Below are 18,902 nucleotides of genomic sequence, written 5' to 3' on the forward strand. Positions count from 1 at the left end.
CTTAGCATTAGGAAGGGCATTACCATCTCTACTGTGTCGTACACCTAATGCTGTCAACACAAACAGCCTGTTAAACAAAAGTTAAATTTACTTTAAAGTACAGCTTAATTCTAAATAAACAGGAATAGTATTTTTTCAATGAAGGTGAGATTGTAAGTCATTGTGTTGTTCATTTTTTAAATTTCTTCTATCTATAAATGTTTACATTGTGAGTAGCACATGAGAATCACAGAACTGTGTTTGGATTTGTGTGACAGGGAAAATCTGGAGCAATGCCGGAGAGCAGAGCTTTGATCGGCTGCTGGAGAGACTGAGGGCCCATCTGCCTAAGGCTAGAGTAGTGGCATGTTTCTGTGAAGGCATGACTGTCCGAAATATCCTCATGGCTATGAGACGCCAGGGACTGGTTGGAGAGTTTCTTCTCATCGGCAGGTTAGTGGGGCTAAATGTGTACTCTATAACATGCAACTCACTGTGTTTTTGGTACTGGAGGTTCCTTTGTGCGGTTTGTATGAAAATAAAAACCTTAGGCCACAATGCAAGCTCAAAAGAATTTACTATCAAATGAGGGTGATATTGTTTTTCATAGGCCTTTTAGATTTATTTGCATTCACAAACTTACCGGTAGACTGATGAGGAATTTGTGAAAGGACTACAGGAAGGCTTAAAAAAGTGACTGTTTTCAGTCAGCAGAGTAGCCAGTGGGTTTGCAGATTGCATTGTTATTAAATAAATTAAAAAACAATAGCTGGAAAATAATGAAAAAAATATGTCCTTACAAGGCAGATGCTGTGGCCTAGTGCTCTTCTCTAAACTAAACCTCTCAGTCTTTGAGAATCGCAGACACAGCTATTTAGTTGATCAGTGGATAACTGGATCAATCTTTATTTAAATATTTTGTTAAAAATAATATTTTAAGCATTTCTTTCTAGAAAAAATGCTTAAATGCTGTTTGATATTTTCAAATTATTTTTTTCATGAATGTGTTTGGTCTGCTGGTAAAAGAAGACATTTAGTGATTTCATGTTGCACTGTTGGATGGCTTTGTGATGTTTTTTGCATGTTCGGAGGTCAACTGACTGATGTAACTGAAAATAAAAAAAATAATCAGAACTTTAAGTGTCAATAACAACCATTATAGCCACAGTTGTGAACATTTAATAAGAGTCCATCTGGTAAATATATACTTTCAGCTAGTCTCTGCTCTGCTCTGTTTTTGTTTTTTGTTTTTTTGCATAAAATGTGCATGCTGCTGCTGCTGATGAATAGACTTCAAAGCCCAGTCTGTGCTTCAAAGTAGCAACAACCTGGTTTTTGACTAGCAGTGCTGCACACATCCCTAGCTGGTTGTGACTGATTGAACTGTATATATCTATAATAATAATGATGATAATAATGATAATAATGATAATAATAATAATAATTATAATAAATGAATGTGTCTTTTGCAATTTTGAAACATAAGCTTAATGCAAACGGCTGAACTGAGTCGGACGGATAAAGACTTTGTTACAAAATTCTAGAAACTGAAATAAAAACTGATGCATTTCATAAATGCAGCTCTGTCTCTGCCACAGACAGGGGTGAAGGCTGCAGGAAATGATTAGATGCTGTAACAGCCATTTTCTAAGTCTTGTTGGAGGTATTTCTTAGAAAAGCTGTCTTCCTTTTTAAATAAAATAATATCAGCAGTTAATAATGAATGAACGGACAAACCCAAAAAGCCAGTTTATGGAAAAGCTACATTATTGCATCAGGAGTGGTGATAAACACTCAGTATATACAGCTAGAGACATTGTCGTGGTACAGTATGCACTGACATTTTTTTATATGAGGTCGTTTTCACGTAAAGCTCCATTTCTGTGTGGATGAATTGATATGCAGAAAGAAAAACTTTCCAAATCAACAGTTTTTACCTACATCTGTATATATATGTGTGTGTGTGTGTGTGTGTGTGTGTGTGTGGCTACACACGTCTGTATGAAAGTTGCTTCTAAGCCTCTCGAGTTTCGGTTGCCATGCCAACTGTTGATTAACATAAGATGAATAATGATTTTAGCACCTATGCCAGCCAGTGTGCAAAGAGGAAATACAATAGCTTTTTGCATATACTGGAAACAACATGATGGGATTGCCTTTAAAATGACACAAGTGTAACTGGTTCCAACTCTGTTCTACTTTCCCCCCCCAGTGATCTCTGCTGTTTCACTAAATCATCATGCCCTGCATCATATTTGTTGTCATCACCACCTTGATGCTCATTACCATCTTACTCATCATCATCATTCTCCTCCTCATCAACATCATCATCATCGTCGCTGTCTGTATGAGGTAAAGTCTACTGTACTGAGTCTGCAATTAGAGATTGAAGTGAGAGAGAGAGAACGATCATGAAGCAGGCAGACATTTTCTGTCCTCGCAGAATTAAAGGACTTAATCAGTCGTAACTTTGATGCACTGTCAGGGGAGAAGTTCTTTGTTAGGTCTGACTATGTATGATATAAAGAGTTTAATGGATAATTTCCACAGAACCTCCAGGGGAAAAAAAAAAAAAATTAACAGTGACAAAAGGCCTCATTCACAAACTGTGCATGCAAAAGTTTTACATACAAATTTGTGATTCATCAATGTTTCTTCGCCCGAATTTGGTCACGCTCTGCTGGATATCATGATTATCCACAAATGATAAAGTCAAGCTGTCTTAGAAAATGGGAAACACGTGTAAGAAAATGCCTATATTTAAACAGGATTCACAAAAAAGGCCTGAATTAAACCACTGTGTTACTAGTGCATTAAATAACAATGAAAATGACCCAATAATCCTAGCTGGATATTGTCATTTTCACTATAATGTCTTGACAAATACCTCCTTACTGATGTTTGTCCAGTAACTGAAGCGATTCTGTTGTTTTTTTTCCTCCATCGCGTTCTTTTCTCTTCATCTGTTCAAGTTTACTTTAATTCTTTTGTTTGGATTTGATTCACTGACATACACAAATGTGGGAAAAAAAGTCAGTTGTGGGACATCACTATGGTGTCATAAGTCACAATTACATCGTCGTCATCTCCGTTTTAGCAACTTCAAAGAGAACAGAAGAGTTATTCTTCACTCAGCAGAAGTTATCAGGACTAAAAATCAGCCAGTCTGTTTTGATTTGGTCAATTAATTAAAAACCAGCTTTCCTTAGGAATCACTATCATAAATGAACTGTAGTTGTAAATTGGAGATGGTCACGGGTGGGCGCCCTGCTAACTGGAGGTCTGTGAAAGGAGCTTCTGATTAATCCAGTTGGGGAGACAGGTGTATAATGCAGGATAATTAGATTACCGCAGAATCACAAAGATGATGATAAAGCAGGTTTATGGAGGGCAAATGAGCATGGAATACCACAAGATCTCTGGATCTCCAGGGTCCATATTTATACTGTTTAAATAAGCCAAGTGCCACATGAAATACAAGCATTTAATCTGAGTAAATTGGTGGTCTGTAATTTATCCCTCACTGTGCCATTATCTCTAATATTGTCTGGTTCATTAATTCCACATCTTTTTCTTTTTCTGATTTAGTAAAATCAGCATGAATCTGCTTCTGCTGTTAGTTGTCTTCATCAGTCCCCCCCGATGCAACTTAATGTATAGTATGTAACCTTATTGCAGACATTAGTAGAAGCCCTTCACATTTTAAGACTGTTCTACATCTAGGCTCAGCTCCTACATCAACAGTGTACAGTTTGCATATAACATTGTATTTGTTACAAACTCCTCAGTTCAGTAGTTTTGCAACAACTTGAAATTTAGATTTTGCCAATTTTATGAACCCTCAATGGTTGCTTTGTTTAAGTGCTTTTCTGATTTTATATTTTTTATCTTCTTCCCTCTTGAAATAATCTTAACACCCACATCAGGTCCTGGGGCTCACTATCACATCGCAAGAAAACTAATGTCTCACACACACGCACCCATAGGCAGCGTAATGTAGACCCAGAGATTCTCCTTCCTGCATCTGAATATGTTTATTGCTTCTCTTCTATAATTCCTTATGGTGCCAGAGGGCTACAAGCCCATTAATGAATAGCTGGGCTGAGATAATATCTATATCCACACGGGACATGTAGATACCCCCGCACACTCAATGCAATAACATAAATGCAGGTTCTGTCGTAGCATCAGTTTTTCTCTCTGTCAACTTAATAGCCTCCTATTTGTCTTCAAGTAAAACACCATCTCCTTTATGAAGTCTTTTTAGTGACAGCGAGAGATAAATCAGTTTCAGCCGCCACTTTAGTGAGATTTTCTGCATTTTATGGTCCGCTATTATACTTTGATATGTCTCCTGCTCAAGCACTGCTTCTCAGTTACCTGTTACGCCGCATTTCAGGGAAGCGTTAGTAACAATGTGCACATTATTTCTCACAAAGTAAATGTAAAAAAACCCATAGAGAACATTGGTTAGAAAGTAAAAATGCAAATGCTTCAACTACAAAATGTGTTTAAAACCAGTACATGGAAATTTTTGAAGGCTGCGGTGCTGCAGGGAATTACTGTGTCAGCCAACGTGTAACCAGTGCTGGCTTGTCTGTATTTCCATAAGAGGCAGACTCTCTGACTCTGCTGAAGAGGCTCATATACTGCTGAATGAATTGAAAGTGAATAGTTTGAATCAAAAAGTCAAAAAGCAGAGTCTCTCTGGAGATCATCCCGCACGAGTCTGCACCCCTTCTGCCTGCTGTTGCCATGGAAATATCCCCAGCCATATTTGGATGAATCCAGCATAGCAGCTGGGGTGATATGTGGCGCATGCGTATGTGTTTATGTGAATGGCTATGTGAATGCGTGGGTGCATCTATATATGTGTGTGTGTTTGGCTGTCAGTAAGTGTGTTTGTATTCTGAGGTTTTCTGTGGCCTGACATGATCTCTGCCTCTGTTGGAAGAAGGGCTTATACATGTGTATTTATGGCTATTTTAGTTAATTTCTTACACACAATGCTTTGACTTCCATACATCTTTTGTCCAGATCCGTCCCCACAGGTCTAAATACTCTTTCTCCTTTCTTATCATCTCTCCATTCACTCTTTTTGTACCACCAACTTATGACTCTATCTTGTCATCTCCCACTCTCTGCTGCTTTATTTTCTTCCCATGAATCCAGCTGCTTGCATTTTTCAGAGATTAACAGCGTGACGTATACCTATCAAGCACAGCATCGTAACCACCTGCCCAATATTGTGTAGCTCCCACTAGAGAACAGCTCTGACAGTGGTATCCTTTGATGCCCGGCACCAGGACGTCGTGAGAGGAGTGCATGGTCTGCAGTCAGGTTTAGTTGGGTGCTGCATGGCGCTGGTAACACCAGGATCCAAGCTTTCAAAGCAGAACATTGCTTTGTAACAACATGATCAACTTTAAACAGTTTACAGTGGTTTTTATGTTGTGGCTGATCAGTGCACGGAGGCCCTGCAGTGTCACACTTCACACCCCAGCTGTGGGCTAAGGCCCAACATTCCTGTGTTTTAGACTGAGAGAAATTGGAGAAAAAAAATCTCATGGTAAAACGTTTGAGTGACTCAAAGCAGCCTGCTTTCAGAATTGGTTTTTAGTGGGTTGTGCACCTGTATAGTCGCGAGATGAGGCCAAAGACATAGTGAGGGCAGAGAAAGGAATCAGAGCGAGGAGGGGAAGAAGCAATTCAGAAAGAAGAAGGGAGACTGTGATTGAAGAGAGGAGAGATTAGCAGATCAGGGCAGAGAGCAGACAGTGTGTGTGTGTCACATTCGTATATCAGGCTATAAAAGATTTCTTGTCGCACATAAGAAGCAAATCTCTCAGTAGGAATGTAATTTACGCATCACTGCTGCGCTTTGGATACATCTGCCCTTACAAACACACAGATTTACATGTGGACACCCGCAGGTGCTGATCGGCACACTCATACTGTACAAGCGCAGGTTTCAGTCTGTTAGTGGTTATGGAGCTGTGTAATGTTTTCTAGTATCATGTTAATTAACCCTTGATTAAAACAAGAGCCGTTTCATGTAATTTAATTGGCGAAACGATAGAAATTAATTCTGCTGTTTCTTTTTAAAGCTTTGCAATAAAAGACGGATGACAATTAGGCACGAGGGAATATGTCGTAATGAATGATCGAAGGATGAAAATGGGGGAGAGGGAGAGTTTTTTCGTGTGCATTGCCACATGTGTGATTATGCGTCATTAGTGTTTATTTTCCTCCGCTGTGTGTAAATGTGCATGCGTGCAGCTGCGTGTGACAGTGAGTGATCTCCCTGTGGTGTACTGACGGTTTCCGGAGGTTCACCGATAGATGCATTTTAACTGAATATAGGCATGTAAACATGTACTGTGTGTTCTTATAACCCAGTATAAAGTGTTGGCATGGGTGTAAATTGGATTTAAAAATTTAACACTGGAAAGCTGTGCTAATGACTCAACATTCGAGGCATCAGGAGCATCTAGCTTTGAATTAATCTCTATCAGACACTTTTAATTAAAAAAAAATAGACTGTTCCTTGGAGCAGTGAAGATGTCCATCTGTATATGAAATGTGAATCTTTAACCAGTGCTCTAATTTCAGTAATTTGAATTTGCAGAAAACACTAAAAGCTTGTCTGTAGAGAGCTGAGGCCTGGTTCTTTCTTCCATTAATTTGTTATTTTATGCAGTTTGTTCTTGCTGAACATTCAGTTCAATAGGTTTTCTAACAGAAAAATAAATTGCAGTAATGTGCAGTAATGTGTAAAAGTCTTGTGACACCTTTCATTTCTTTATATTTTGCTAGGAAAACGAGAAATGGTTGCAGTGATTCATTGAAATTTGCTAATATGCATGGAAATATATTAGATAAAGCAAAAGTAGAGATGTGGAATTCTAATGAGCTTGAAAGTCAATATTTGGTATGACTACCTTTTGTTAAACTTGGGGAACATGGCGTTGTTTTTGTAGCCATTTTTCTCGTTTTCAGGTTTCAAAAATCGCAGTTTTAATTTTCATGAATGAGACGCTCTCATGACTCATCGAGTGACGCTACTGACCAGCCAATCGGTTGCATGCAGTCTGACGACATCACAATTTAGAACCTGCTCGGATCGCTTGGAACTCCAAGGAATTCAAAAAGTACCTGCTGAAAGGTACTATGACCTAATGGAAAACCCTGAAAACCATGCTGAGTCGATCTGAGTAGATACTAATGGAAAAAGGGCTACGACGATCCCAGACTGTTTCCATAATGTTGAGGTTTGGGCTCTGTGAAGGTCAATCCATGACTGATAGTGTTGCATTGTGTGTTTTTTCTATCCAGGTGTGCTTTTGCTGCTTCGGCAGTGTGTTTGGGATCACTGTCATGCTGAAAAATTAAACTGCTGTCAATCAGATGCTTTCCAGATAGTTTGACAAGATTCCCAACACCACTGGTTGAAAGACCCATCTTGTTTTATAGATGACTGTAGAAATCCACCTCCTCTGTACTTACTGGATGAAAATTTTCAGATTTGGATGCATTTTCTGTCCAGTTATTGTGTAATTTGGCACAACTCAGTCTTTTCTCCCTGTTTCCCTTCCTTAAGAATGGCTTCTTGACAGCCACCCTTCCACTGAGACCATTTCAGAGGCTTCACTGAACAGTAGATGGCTCAACTGAAGAGTCAGATGTATTTCTCAGGTCATCTGTCAGGTCTTTTCTGGATTGTTCCCCATTTCTTAAGGACACAAATTTCACATACTGTTTATCTGCTGTTGATTTCTTTTTTAGGCCTGACAATTCTTTTTTTTTTTGTCCTCCACTTGTCCAGATTCCTTAATTTCTTTAAGGAGACATGCCAAGATTCTGGCAAACAACTCTTTGGGAATCGCCAAATAGTATTTTATGTCTGCTAAAATGTCTTGTTCGGCATTTTTCATAGATTAAACAAATAGGAACAAATGAGGTGTTTTTTCAACAGGCTGCTAATAACAAACATAAAGATATAATTTAATTTTTTTCCTAAGTAGTCTTTTATGTGTAGACATAACCCTGCTTCACCCCTCATGTCAGGTGCCTATTATATTGGAGATTATGTATCGGAACTTCAGGAGCAGGACCACGCCTCCAAACACGCTCCTTCCGGCTGTCATCTATATAGGTTCCCCCAGTTCTGCAAGCTGATCATTCTCGTTTACGTGCCCCACCGTTTCTGCCTCCTTGTTCTCCATTCTTCAACCTCTTCACTTCTATTTAGTACATGGGGATCTGCCAGGACCGGGAGCCATCGCCAGTCCCCTTCAAGGCCTTCCCCAAACCGCAGCTCACTTCATGTCAAAGCATTCACTTTTTCCTACTACAACGCTGTCAAACCTAAAATGAGGACGTGGATCCAGCTAGTGAATTAAGAAAAAATGCAGTGTTTGTGGCTTAACAAACCTTTACATTAACACTAGCTAGCAATGGTTCAGGTCTAGCTAACAGGTATTCCTTTAATACTGCTTAAAAAAAGAATAACAACAATAATCCACACAGTTTGTTATTGGACAAATATGCACATTTGTAGAAACATCTTTCACAATATTTGAATTTTTTAAACAAGCGTCCCGTTTTCATCACGGTTCCTGACATTCTTTTGTTGTAACACATCAAAAGTTTCCCTGTGAATTTGACAATGGAAGAAATTCATAAAGCAAAGAGCCTTGGATCTTTTCATTCAGTGGTGTCAAAAGTGTCAACTACATATCAAAGAGCTCTGGCAGAAGGTGTATGACTTCATTTTATAAACTCCAATAAAACTCTGCCTTAGCTTCCATTTTCTGTTGTCAGTTTGGGTGAAGTCCGCTAAGACAGCCGATCAAAAGGCTGTTGCATGAAACTACCCGACATCACAGAATTCTTTATTCAACTCACACACTGTTCCCTGTCTTTATCTGTCTGTCTCTACCTGCTTCTTTCCTTGGCCGGCTTGCTTCCTTCCCTCTTTGTCATGCTCCTCACTTTTTGACACTTTCTTTGTGCCCTGCTTTTATATTCTCTGTCTGGGTTTTTCTCATGAATGAATTTTGTGAGTTGAGTAGAAACACTTAAAGCCATATCAAGGACAGCAGCTTCATTGTTGTTCAGTATGACGCCTGAAATTGAAAACCTGCCATTCTAGGGACATTCTGCAGCCACAGACACACCCAGCCTATTTGCAGTTATTCGGCTGTGATGCAGGGTGATGCTTCTACAAAAACAAAACTGTCAAGACTCAAGTTTTACTCATGAACTAATTCTGATTAGTGACAATCTACACTTTCTGCTTTTACCATTTCACCCGGTGAAAATTACAGTCTGCACCTGCTAAAATCGAAGGCTGTCTGAAGACTTTGCACATCGCTCTTTTGCTAATAACAGAGGAAAAAAACTGAAATTTACCACATTGGCTGATTTTCCAGCCAATGTGTCAAAACAGATGAATTTACTACTGCGTACATTTTCACACTAACATTCAAATGTACACAATTCTTGAAGTGTATAGCACAAGTGTCTCCCACAGAAAGAGGGGAAAATACAGTGGAGTCTGGTTACAAAGGATAAGTGTAAATAACAAAAAAAGTAAATAAGACATTTAGATAAAATACCTTGGCACTGGTTTCAGACACCCAGGGTAATCACAAAGTAAACCCTTGAACTCACCACTTTGTTAGGTAGACCTGTTCAGCTGATCGTTAACACAAATTTCAGCCACATGGCTGCAACTCAGTGCATTTAGACATTGCCCGGACGATCTGCTGAAGTTCAAATTAACCATCAAGGAAGGAAGAAAGGTGCCAGATAGATTGATCTACTGGAGAACGGTCACACTGCTTCAAGCTGGAAGGAAGGCAACGGTAATTTAAATAATAACTTGTCTCAACCAAAGGATACAGAAGAGCTTCCCCGAAGCTCAACATGTCCAACCTTGATGCAGGTCGACTAAACCAGCGGAAAACCACACCAGGTGCCATTCCTATCAGTTAGAGGAGTTGGATTAATTCAATAATGCAGACTACAATTCACACGATCTCACCAAAATTAGACAATAGAAAATTGAAAATGTTACCTTATCTGATGAGACTCAATTTCTGCTGCAGCATTCAGATGTTATGGTCAGAATATGGTGTAAACAACATTAAAGCACGTATCCATCCTGCGTTGTATGAACAGTTCAGGCTGCTGGTGGTTTAATTGTTTGGGGGTTTCTTGGCACCCTTTGGCCTGGTCTGTTCCAGCTAAGCATTGTTCAAACACCACAGCTATATGAGTAAATTTCTGGGGACCTTGTTGAATCTAAGCCATGAAGAATTAAATCAATCCCGATTATAACAGGCGGTCCAACCCAGTAGGTGTAACTAATAAAGTGTCCGGTGAGAATAAACTAATCAGAAATAAGAGCAAGACTAAAACCACAAAAACCCTTTAAAGGATCCCTAAGAGAGAAGAGGAAGTGAAAGAGGAAAAAGACCTAAGGAAGCAGCTTTTATTCATCTGTGGTAATAATCCATAAACATAAACCACACATTTAGAGCATTAATTTAAAAATAGTAGTTGCTGACATTTCATCCAATTTAAAAGATACATAAGAGCGTGTTATGAGATTAGAGTAGAACATGGCAGCAGTTCTTCATGGCAGTGTGACGGTATGAGGGATTAACATATTAGCAACTTGTTATTAACAGTAATAAAGAATTCAGTATCTCTGACATTTGTATATGTTTCAGTTGTAGTGCAGCACTCATAGGCACTGGTGCTATTGGCTCAGCTGTTGTTGTGCTCAATCCCTTCAGGTCAGAGCCTGCAGTTAGATTTTAATTGTGAATTCTTCTTGATGTGATGTCGAGTTTGCTGAAATAGCATTACATCATGCATCATCAAAACCTCGTGCTAACTCTAGTGCTGCACTGACCTTGTACCAGTGGTCCATGGCAATTTAGCAGTATGTTATTTTTAGCAAAAGAATTAAACTCCAACAACAGTAGGGAACAATGGGTGTAACATCAAGTAAACTATCACCAACAGTTGAGTTAGTGATAGTGAGTTAGTCACCATCAGCTATATTTTAGGTAATTTGCTTGTCTAACCTTCAGCCACCTTTAAGACAAATAGGTGGAAAAGAATGGCTCTCAGAATTTTAAAAATGTTATATCACATTTCCATCCTCAGGCTGCCATTGCTTTCAGTCTTCACGATTTCAGGTGGTGCCCAAGACAAATGAGCAGTGTCATTTAACATATCCCATGACACCAAGCTTGACATTGGTTGAATCAGTACAACAGCGTTAATCCACCCATGGTGCTGACTGGTTAAACATTTTGCCCTCTTGTGCTTTTTAGTTTGAATTTTTAGTTTTTAATTGACTAAAAGCTCTTCCAGTGCCAGATAAATCAGTCAGTTCAACTGAATCAAGCGTTCTTTAAAATATAACCTAAATATAAACTTTCCCGTCACCATCAATGTTTCTGCTACTATTTCTGGTTTCATAGTAGAAGTTTTGAGCACATGCAAATACAAGTAGCTGCTTTAAAAAATGTTTTCATTAGACTGTTCAGAGGCTTCATGTTTCGTATTTTCTTTTCTCTCTGATCTTACTGATTAATGACTGCTAATGATCAATGTGCAGTTAGAGAAAAGAAAAAAGAAAAACATTAAAGGATTGGATACAAAGAAGAAGAAAAAACAGGAATTGCTGTGTTTTTCCAATACGTTGCATCTCTTTCAAGCGAATGAAGAGGGTGGAGCCTTGGGCATGTTGATGTTCACACAGACACATCAAACATAACAGGAAAAATTGATATTTCACGCATAAACAAGCACAGATGGACAGCTGTACACATAAACATCCTGTGTTCGGTGGTGCACAGACTGACCAACATGTGCAACATACAAAAAACACACTCCTATGTACACACAGTCACAGGCATAAGCAGACACACAAAAAACACCTACACACACATATTCATCCTCTTATTGCTCTCCCATGGAATGGCCTTATCCTCTTACAGCACTCCAATGGGAAAAGTGCTTGGAATTAGAGAGGCTGGGAGGGGAAGACAGACTGACAGACAGGGGAAACAGGGAACAAGTGATAGTAGGAAAGGGAGGGAGAAAGAAGGTAATCCAGAGTAGATATATATCTGCCCTTGTGTGATAATGTGTGTGTGTGTGTGTGTGTGTGTGTGTGTATGAATCGGTGTGTTGGTGCAACAAACAGAGTTATTTGGGCTGTTAGTGTGTTATGAGCTCTCCGTTCAGTATTTTGCTGCTCATTTCTGAGATTTACACCAAGGGATTAAACCAAGTGTTACATCACGTCTGCTCATGCACGAATACACACACACACAGAGCAGTACACACAAAATCCTTTTTATGGTTGTTGTTAGAGTAATCCACACTGGAATCTAACGGGTTTTCCTCTTAGTTTCTTTAATTTCATTTTTGAGATATGTGACTGCTCTGAATATTCATCTAACTATGTGCCTTTTCACACTGCTTGTCACGATGACATAAATTAACACCAACAAAGATCTCACCGTGACACAGAAAGCACTAACGTTATCTCTCTGTATTGTTCATTCTCTCAAAGTCTTTCATTTCTTCATATTTTTTTTGTTCTCTCTTAACTTCATTTCCATAATCAGCAGGACCTTTGCAACCTCCTCCTTTCTCTTCCCAGTCCACTTGCCTTTCCATCTATTCATCACACATTTGAAGGGCTATCTGTATAAGAATTGCCTTCTATGTCCTGAAGTGCCTGGACAGGAAATTAATTGGCCCTTAATTTAGCTCAGACTCTGAACCAGGCAAAGGTAATTAAGAGAAATCTGAACTGCGATTTCTCTGAGAAATGACTCCAAACTCTCAGTGAAGCAGAATATACAGAGTAATAAAACAAAATCTAGAGAAAGTGAAGCTGTTTATTATTTTGTGTGATACGACATTTCTTTCTTTTTTTTTTCATGGCTTGTTTGAAGAGCATTTGAACAAATGGGAGCAATTAAAGAAACTGGATTGCATGACTTAATGCAGCTCATCCTTGGTATTTCATGAACTGTTCTCAACTCGCTTGTTATTCAGCTCTATCTCATATGTTTAGTGAAGCAGATGCTTGCATTGATTTACCACATTTGTCAGTTGGTTCTGTTGCCTAATGTGTTAATATGTTACAGCAAGAAATAAGCCATCAGATTAAATGGAACATTAGCAGAGAGTGGGCTGCTTTGGCTGAGTAACACACAACTTTTGAAATGGACTCACATCGGCCTCTGATAAGACCTCTTTGAGCTGAAATGGGAACATTATGAACCAAAGCTCATTGTTTCGCTGGGGATTCAGTAAGCTTGGTTTCCTTAACACTGATTTTTTTTTTTTTTTTTTTTTTTTTTTTTTTTTGGTCTCATTGTACAGACATCAGATGACGGTACGGCTGTGGCTATAAGGATACAAAGTATCCTTGGGTGAGATACTGAACTGTGAGTGTGTAAAGGTGACTGAATGTGAATGAATGTCGTTGATTGTTATGACCTGGTAGCTCCCTGCTCTCTTTGCATTTCTGTTGCTGTGGAGCCATGAGTTACCAACTGAGTTGGACCTCCAATAACAAGAAAGAAGAGGGGGAGGTGAAGCAAAAGTACACAGCAAACCAATAAAATCCCTTTGGGAACACTGTTAGGCAATCTCCAGCCACTTAATGGATAAGCTCTAGGGTTGGGCCATCTTCTCCAATGTCCTGTAGTTCCCCTGTGAGATTAATAATAACCTGTATGATGGCTAGTGGGCAGGCGCAGAGGTTAACATGCGCTCGTTAAGGCAGCACTGTTTGCCCTCCATAATGCATACTGTGTGAGCCAAACACAAAAAAATAGCACTATGTCTTGTAGTAAAAGAAAGGCACACACCAGGATGTCCATTTCCCACTTCTGTCATGAAGACAGGGATGCCTGGTAAATGGTGTTAAATCACAAAATTCTCCTTTTTGTTTTTTTTCTTAAGTGTTATACTGTAGTTATGTGTCATTCTAATATGTCACTTAATCCCATTTTTGTGAAAAATGGCTCACCTGTCTTTCTTTTTCCTCTTTGCCACAAGCTTCACAAACATGCAGTCTTTCGCTGACAAACAAACTCAAGAAGTGAGACCAAAAAGCTGAGGATAGCAGATTAACATTTTTACTCTGTTGAAACACTTTAACTTCTGATTTAAAATCCTAAGTACTGTAAATCCTAAGTACTCTTATATGTAAGAGAGTACATAGAGAAAGACAGAGAAAGTGTGAACGTGAACTTTAAGTGTCGGTTATGTGCTGATGGTGGTACGACCAGTGAGATGTATCTAATAATATTGATTATTCATTGCATTAATAGAAAAGCAAGCTAAGTTATGTGTTGGTAAGATATGATAAGATAAAATAAACCTTTTTTAGTCCCACATGCAGGAAATTCTTTGGTCATGGCAGAAAGTGGACAGTACAAATTAAGAGCATTAAAAGTTAAGAAAAAACCCCATTAGAATGGAATAAGATAAAATAGAATGACATACTATACGAAATAGAATAAAATACTTTGTTATATCAAGAAAATTGCACTTGGTAATATTGCACATCAGGGAGACAGGGCGAAAGTTACCATTGTGTATTAGGTGTGTGTATGTGTCTGCATGTGTGTGGTCATCTGTAAAGTCTTTGTCTAGAGTCTGACAGCAGCTGGAAAGACCTATGAAATCTCTCCGTCCCACATCGTTGGTGCCGCAGCCTACCGCCTGGTGATCTCATTGTTGGTGATTCCCAAAGTTCATTGTGCATTGGCACAACTCCGATCAGCTGGCAATATCTATATCTGCACCTGGCACAGACTGTTTCTCCTGTGTGGTGCTAAGACTGGATCCATTTTGCTGGATTATATGAGGCTTATGTATTGTATCCTGATGAGCTGCCCATTCAGTGATCATTATTTTCGGAGGGGTTTAATGAACAGTTTTTATACCTGCAGCAATTTTGCGCTATAAAATGAAACATGATGATAGATTTAGTTAATAACCTTAGTCTCTTTATAGCAATGAACTGTTTTTTTGCCTTTTGCTGTAACTGATTGTTATGAAGTAACTGTTGAATACACAATCTAGTGCCTGCAGAATAATGAGACCACTGGCGTTAAGCTTTGTTCTCCACAAGCCTCGCTTTCAATATGCATGCCTGCTGAAATTCGACCTGACAAAAGAAAAAGAGCTCCACTTCAATGGACGGGGGAAAAAAAGGTGTAGAAAGTGATCAAAAGTGAGGGTAGGGAGTGTGAACAGGTTCCTGATGAATAAAGCTCCGGAATTGGACAGGGTTAAAAAGTGGCAATCAGTGGGCTTTTTTTTCTGATAGATCGGTGCGTAACAAGTCCCTTTAATGCTTCAGATCAGAAAGTATGTTGGGTAGTTGCTGGAAGGGCTGAAAAGTGGCCTATTGCCACTCACTATAATATGTCACTCTGCTTGAATCTACTTATCGTTCTGTTTAGAGTGTCACCAATTACTGATAATGTACAGTCCAGTAAAGACTGATTAAGACAAGGTTAATCAGTCTCATACCATAATCAAGCAATCGCTATTGTCATACCGTAATCAAGCAATATTTAAAATGTTCTGACTCATGAGCCATTACCGTGATCAACAATTAAGCTTTTGTTGGGGGTCTTTATGAAAGTGTCAGATGATCTGATTGCGCTCGATATCAAGCCTTTGTCAGACAGAAATCTGCAGCTGGTGGCCAGGTTTAGCATCAACCAAAGATTCAGATTACAATAAAGTTTGCAGTCATTAGCTATTAAGCAGAACATAAAACCTCAAATGATTTGTTTGAACTTCAAGATTAGAATTTTTTTTTTCAGCTTAGTGTCAAATGACACTTATCCCCTCCAGACTCCGGCAAACAGACCCTCATCGCCTATTTGTCTCTGTCTCTTTTGCTTTCCCCTCTCTTCCGGTGAGCTCAGTTCGATGGGTGTGATGTGTGCCGCATCACAGCCCCCGCACAGCTTGTTACCATGGCAACAAAGGAGACAGAAGGCAAGAAAATTATAGAACGGCAGAGACCGAGTGTGTGAAAGAGAAGAAGTTTGCAAGAAAGGGATCGGGATGTTTACTTGTGTACTATATATGTGCTTCCATCTGTGTCCAATTACTATAAGGAGAGATCTGACAGGCAAAGATATGTAGTGTAGGGACAAAGCGACAGCTAACTGAAGACTTGTCCACCTTAAGAATATCAATCTGCTGTAAAAGCTTTAAATATTAATGATCTGCAACTTATTGCTCCAAAGTCACTGATGCAGAGTGAATGCCATGTCATCAGAAAGCGCAAAAACTGAGACCCAAAAAGCCTGTTTAGATAAAACCTAGCAACTGAGACTGTTGTTACAAATAACACTGTTTTTATTAATACTGTAAACCAAATGCAAAGACTAGGACTACACAGTATAGGACAATTCTACAACTGCATTTTTATAAACTTCCTTAAGCACAGTGAAACACTGTTTAATTATTATTGTAAGCCAATCAGTCATGTCCATCACATTTGTTTACATGGCAAACAGTGCAGCTAAACCTCTAAAGAGAATTGCAGGAGATATCAATAAAAACAAATAAAACAATAATGGTAGTTTTTAATAATACCAAAAAAACACACATTTGTCAGACACTGACATCCAGAAAAGTGTTAGAAATACATCGTTTGCTTCTGCAAGCACTAAAAAGTACATAAAATCCTCTTTCTATTCCCCCTGAAGTAATCCAGACTCTTATCAATGTAGCACGGCGCTTTTATATGGGAACTACCATCCTCATTCTCAAGGGAGTCAATTGCTGCCATTTTGTTATAGTGGTTTGTTAGAGATACATACAAAATGTTCTTTGGCATCTTTGTGGTGTTGTACCCAATAATGACACCCAGCTCCTATCATCTGGAAGCTTTTTCAGCAGCCTTTGGAATCACACAATAGTTAATGTGGAATATGTGAATCCAAACCACATCTTTTCCTAATCCTAACCAAGAAGTTTTGGTACCTCAGCCAAACCAAACAGGTGAAAAGCAACCAAAAACAAAGTTAAACAAATTTCAAAACCAAGCTCCCAAATGGGACATAGATCAGAGTAACCTGGCAGAGAAACTGCACTAAATTGCTGCCACTCTGTCTTTTTGTTGCTCTTTAAAGCAGTGCTGTTAGCTCACATTCTCCAGTATTGCCACAGCTGGTGTCTTAAGGCACCAGTGACAAAGGACACCTTTTTTCCAGGACGCCAGCAGCTTTTGACAGAATTGCAGTATTTGACACTCTTGGATAAAAAAAAGCATTGGCACTAAAAAAGCCAGAGAATGGCCCAGGGGCTAGTTCTCACACAGCAGCAACACCAGCACTATACACAAAGAAACTGGCACTGGTTTTAACTTCTAGTTAACAGTGGCACTTATTAATTTAACTAATAAAAATTCATAAACACGCACAAACACCATGGACATTATCTGGTTTTCTGTAAACTGGCTGCAGAAAAACGTTGCTACCCAGAGACTAGACTTCTTAAATATTCATAATTAGGATACGGAGGATAAGCAGTTTACTCTACTCTGTTCAATACAAACAGGTCAGAGACTTAAGTAAACTGTGCACATGGATATCTGCATAAGCTTACATACATAAAGAATCTATGTTTGTTTGCACACTTACAGTTAGCTATTGAGGTTTTGAAGACACGTGACTGCTAGGTCAAGGTCAAGGTCAAATTTATTTATATAGCACATTTCAAACAGCCGATGCTGCACAAAGTGCTTAACAATATAAAAATGGCATTAAAAAGCAACAATGTAATACAATAATAACAATAAAAAAACAATAATAGGACAATAAAAGAATTAAAACAATAACTAAAACGAATTCAAATAAGACCAAAATGCTTGGATCATAGTGTGTCAAAAGCCAGGGCATAAAAATGTGTCTTTAGTAATGATTTAAATTGCTCAAGTGTTTGTGCAGATCTAATATTTAAGGGGAGACTATTCAAGAGTCTGGGACCTGCCACAGAGAAGGATCTATCACCACGGGATTTGAGATAAGTCCGTGGGATGGACAGCATTAATTTTGAGCTAGACCTCATGGTTTTTCCTGGAGAGGCAGAGAGGAGCTCAGACAGGTAAGGAGGGGCTCGGGCATTAAGTGACTTAAAAACAAAAAGTAAAACTTTAAATTGGATCCTGTAGGAGACAGGAAGCCAGTGTAAAGAAGCTAAAACTGGGGTTATATGCTCTCTCCGTTTGGTACCAGTTAGCAGGCGAACAGCTGCATTCTGAACCATCTGAAGACGATGGATGGTGGCCTGATCTAGACCATAATACAATGAATTGCAGTAGTCTAATCTGCAAGTAAGAAAAAGGTGAATAACACGCTCAAAGACGTTACCCGGGAGGTATGGCTTTACCTTGGCTAGCTGTCTTAGCTGAAAAAAGCAGGACTGAACTACTGCACTCACCTGCTTATTCAATTTAAAAGAACCATCAATGTAGACACCGAGGTTTTTTACATGTGTTTTACAATAGGAGGAAAGGGCGCCCAGAGTGCTGTCAATATGATTAAAGTTGCCAAAAATGACAACCTCAGTTTTATTTTCATTTAGCTTTAAAAAATTTAATGACAACCACTGTTTGACATCATCAAGACAGCGTAATAAGAGCTGGGGATGGTCTGACCCTGCTTTTAAAGGTAGATAAATCTGCAAATCATCAGCAAAACAGTGAAATGAAATGCTGTACCGCAAGAAGATGGAGCCCAGTGGCAACAAATAGAGTGCGAACAGGGCAGGACCCAAAATAGAGCCTTGAGGTACACCGTATTTAAGAGGGGCTATTTTGGAGTTGTGGGGGCCCATATTGACAT

The 18,902-nt window shown here is 39.0% G+C and overlaps 1 protein-coding gene across 4 annotated transcripts in view; it reads left to right on the plus strand.

The window, feature by feature from the left end:
- grm5b (glutamate receptor, metabotropic 5b) overlaps positions 1-18,902 on the plus strand; it is an 86,413-nt gene that overhangs the window by 19,214 nt on the left and 48,297 nt on the right. For all 4 annotated transcript variants that reach the window (XM_019345268.2, XM_025898278.1, XM_019345269.2 and 1 more), the window contains exon 6: positions 258-432. In XM_019345268.2, the coding sequence (XP_019200813.1) occupies positions 258-432 (175 nt within the window). The remainder of the gene's footprint in view (positions 1-257; positions 433-18,902) is intronic.

This window comes from Oreochromis niloticus, linkage group LG14 (genome assembly GCF_001858045.2).
Source record: "Oreochromis niloticus isolate F11D_XX linkage group LG14, O_niloticus_UMD_NMBU, whole genome shotgun sequence".
Taxonomy (NCBI): domain Eukaryota; kingdom Metazoa; phylum Chordata; class Actinopteri; order Cichliformes; family Cichlidae; genus Oreochromis; species Oreochromis niloticus.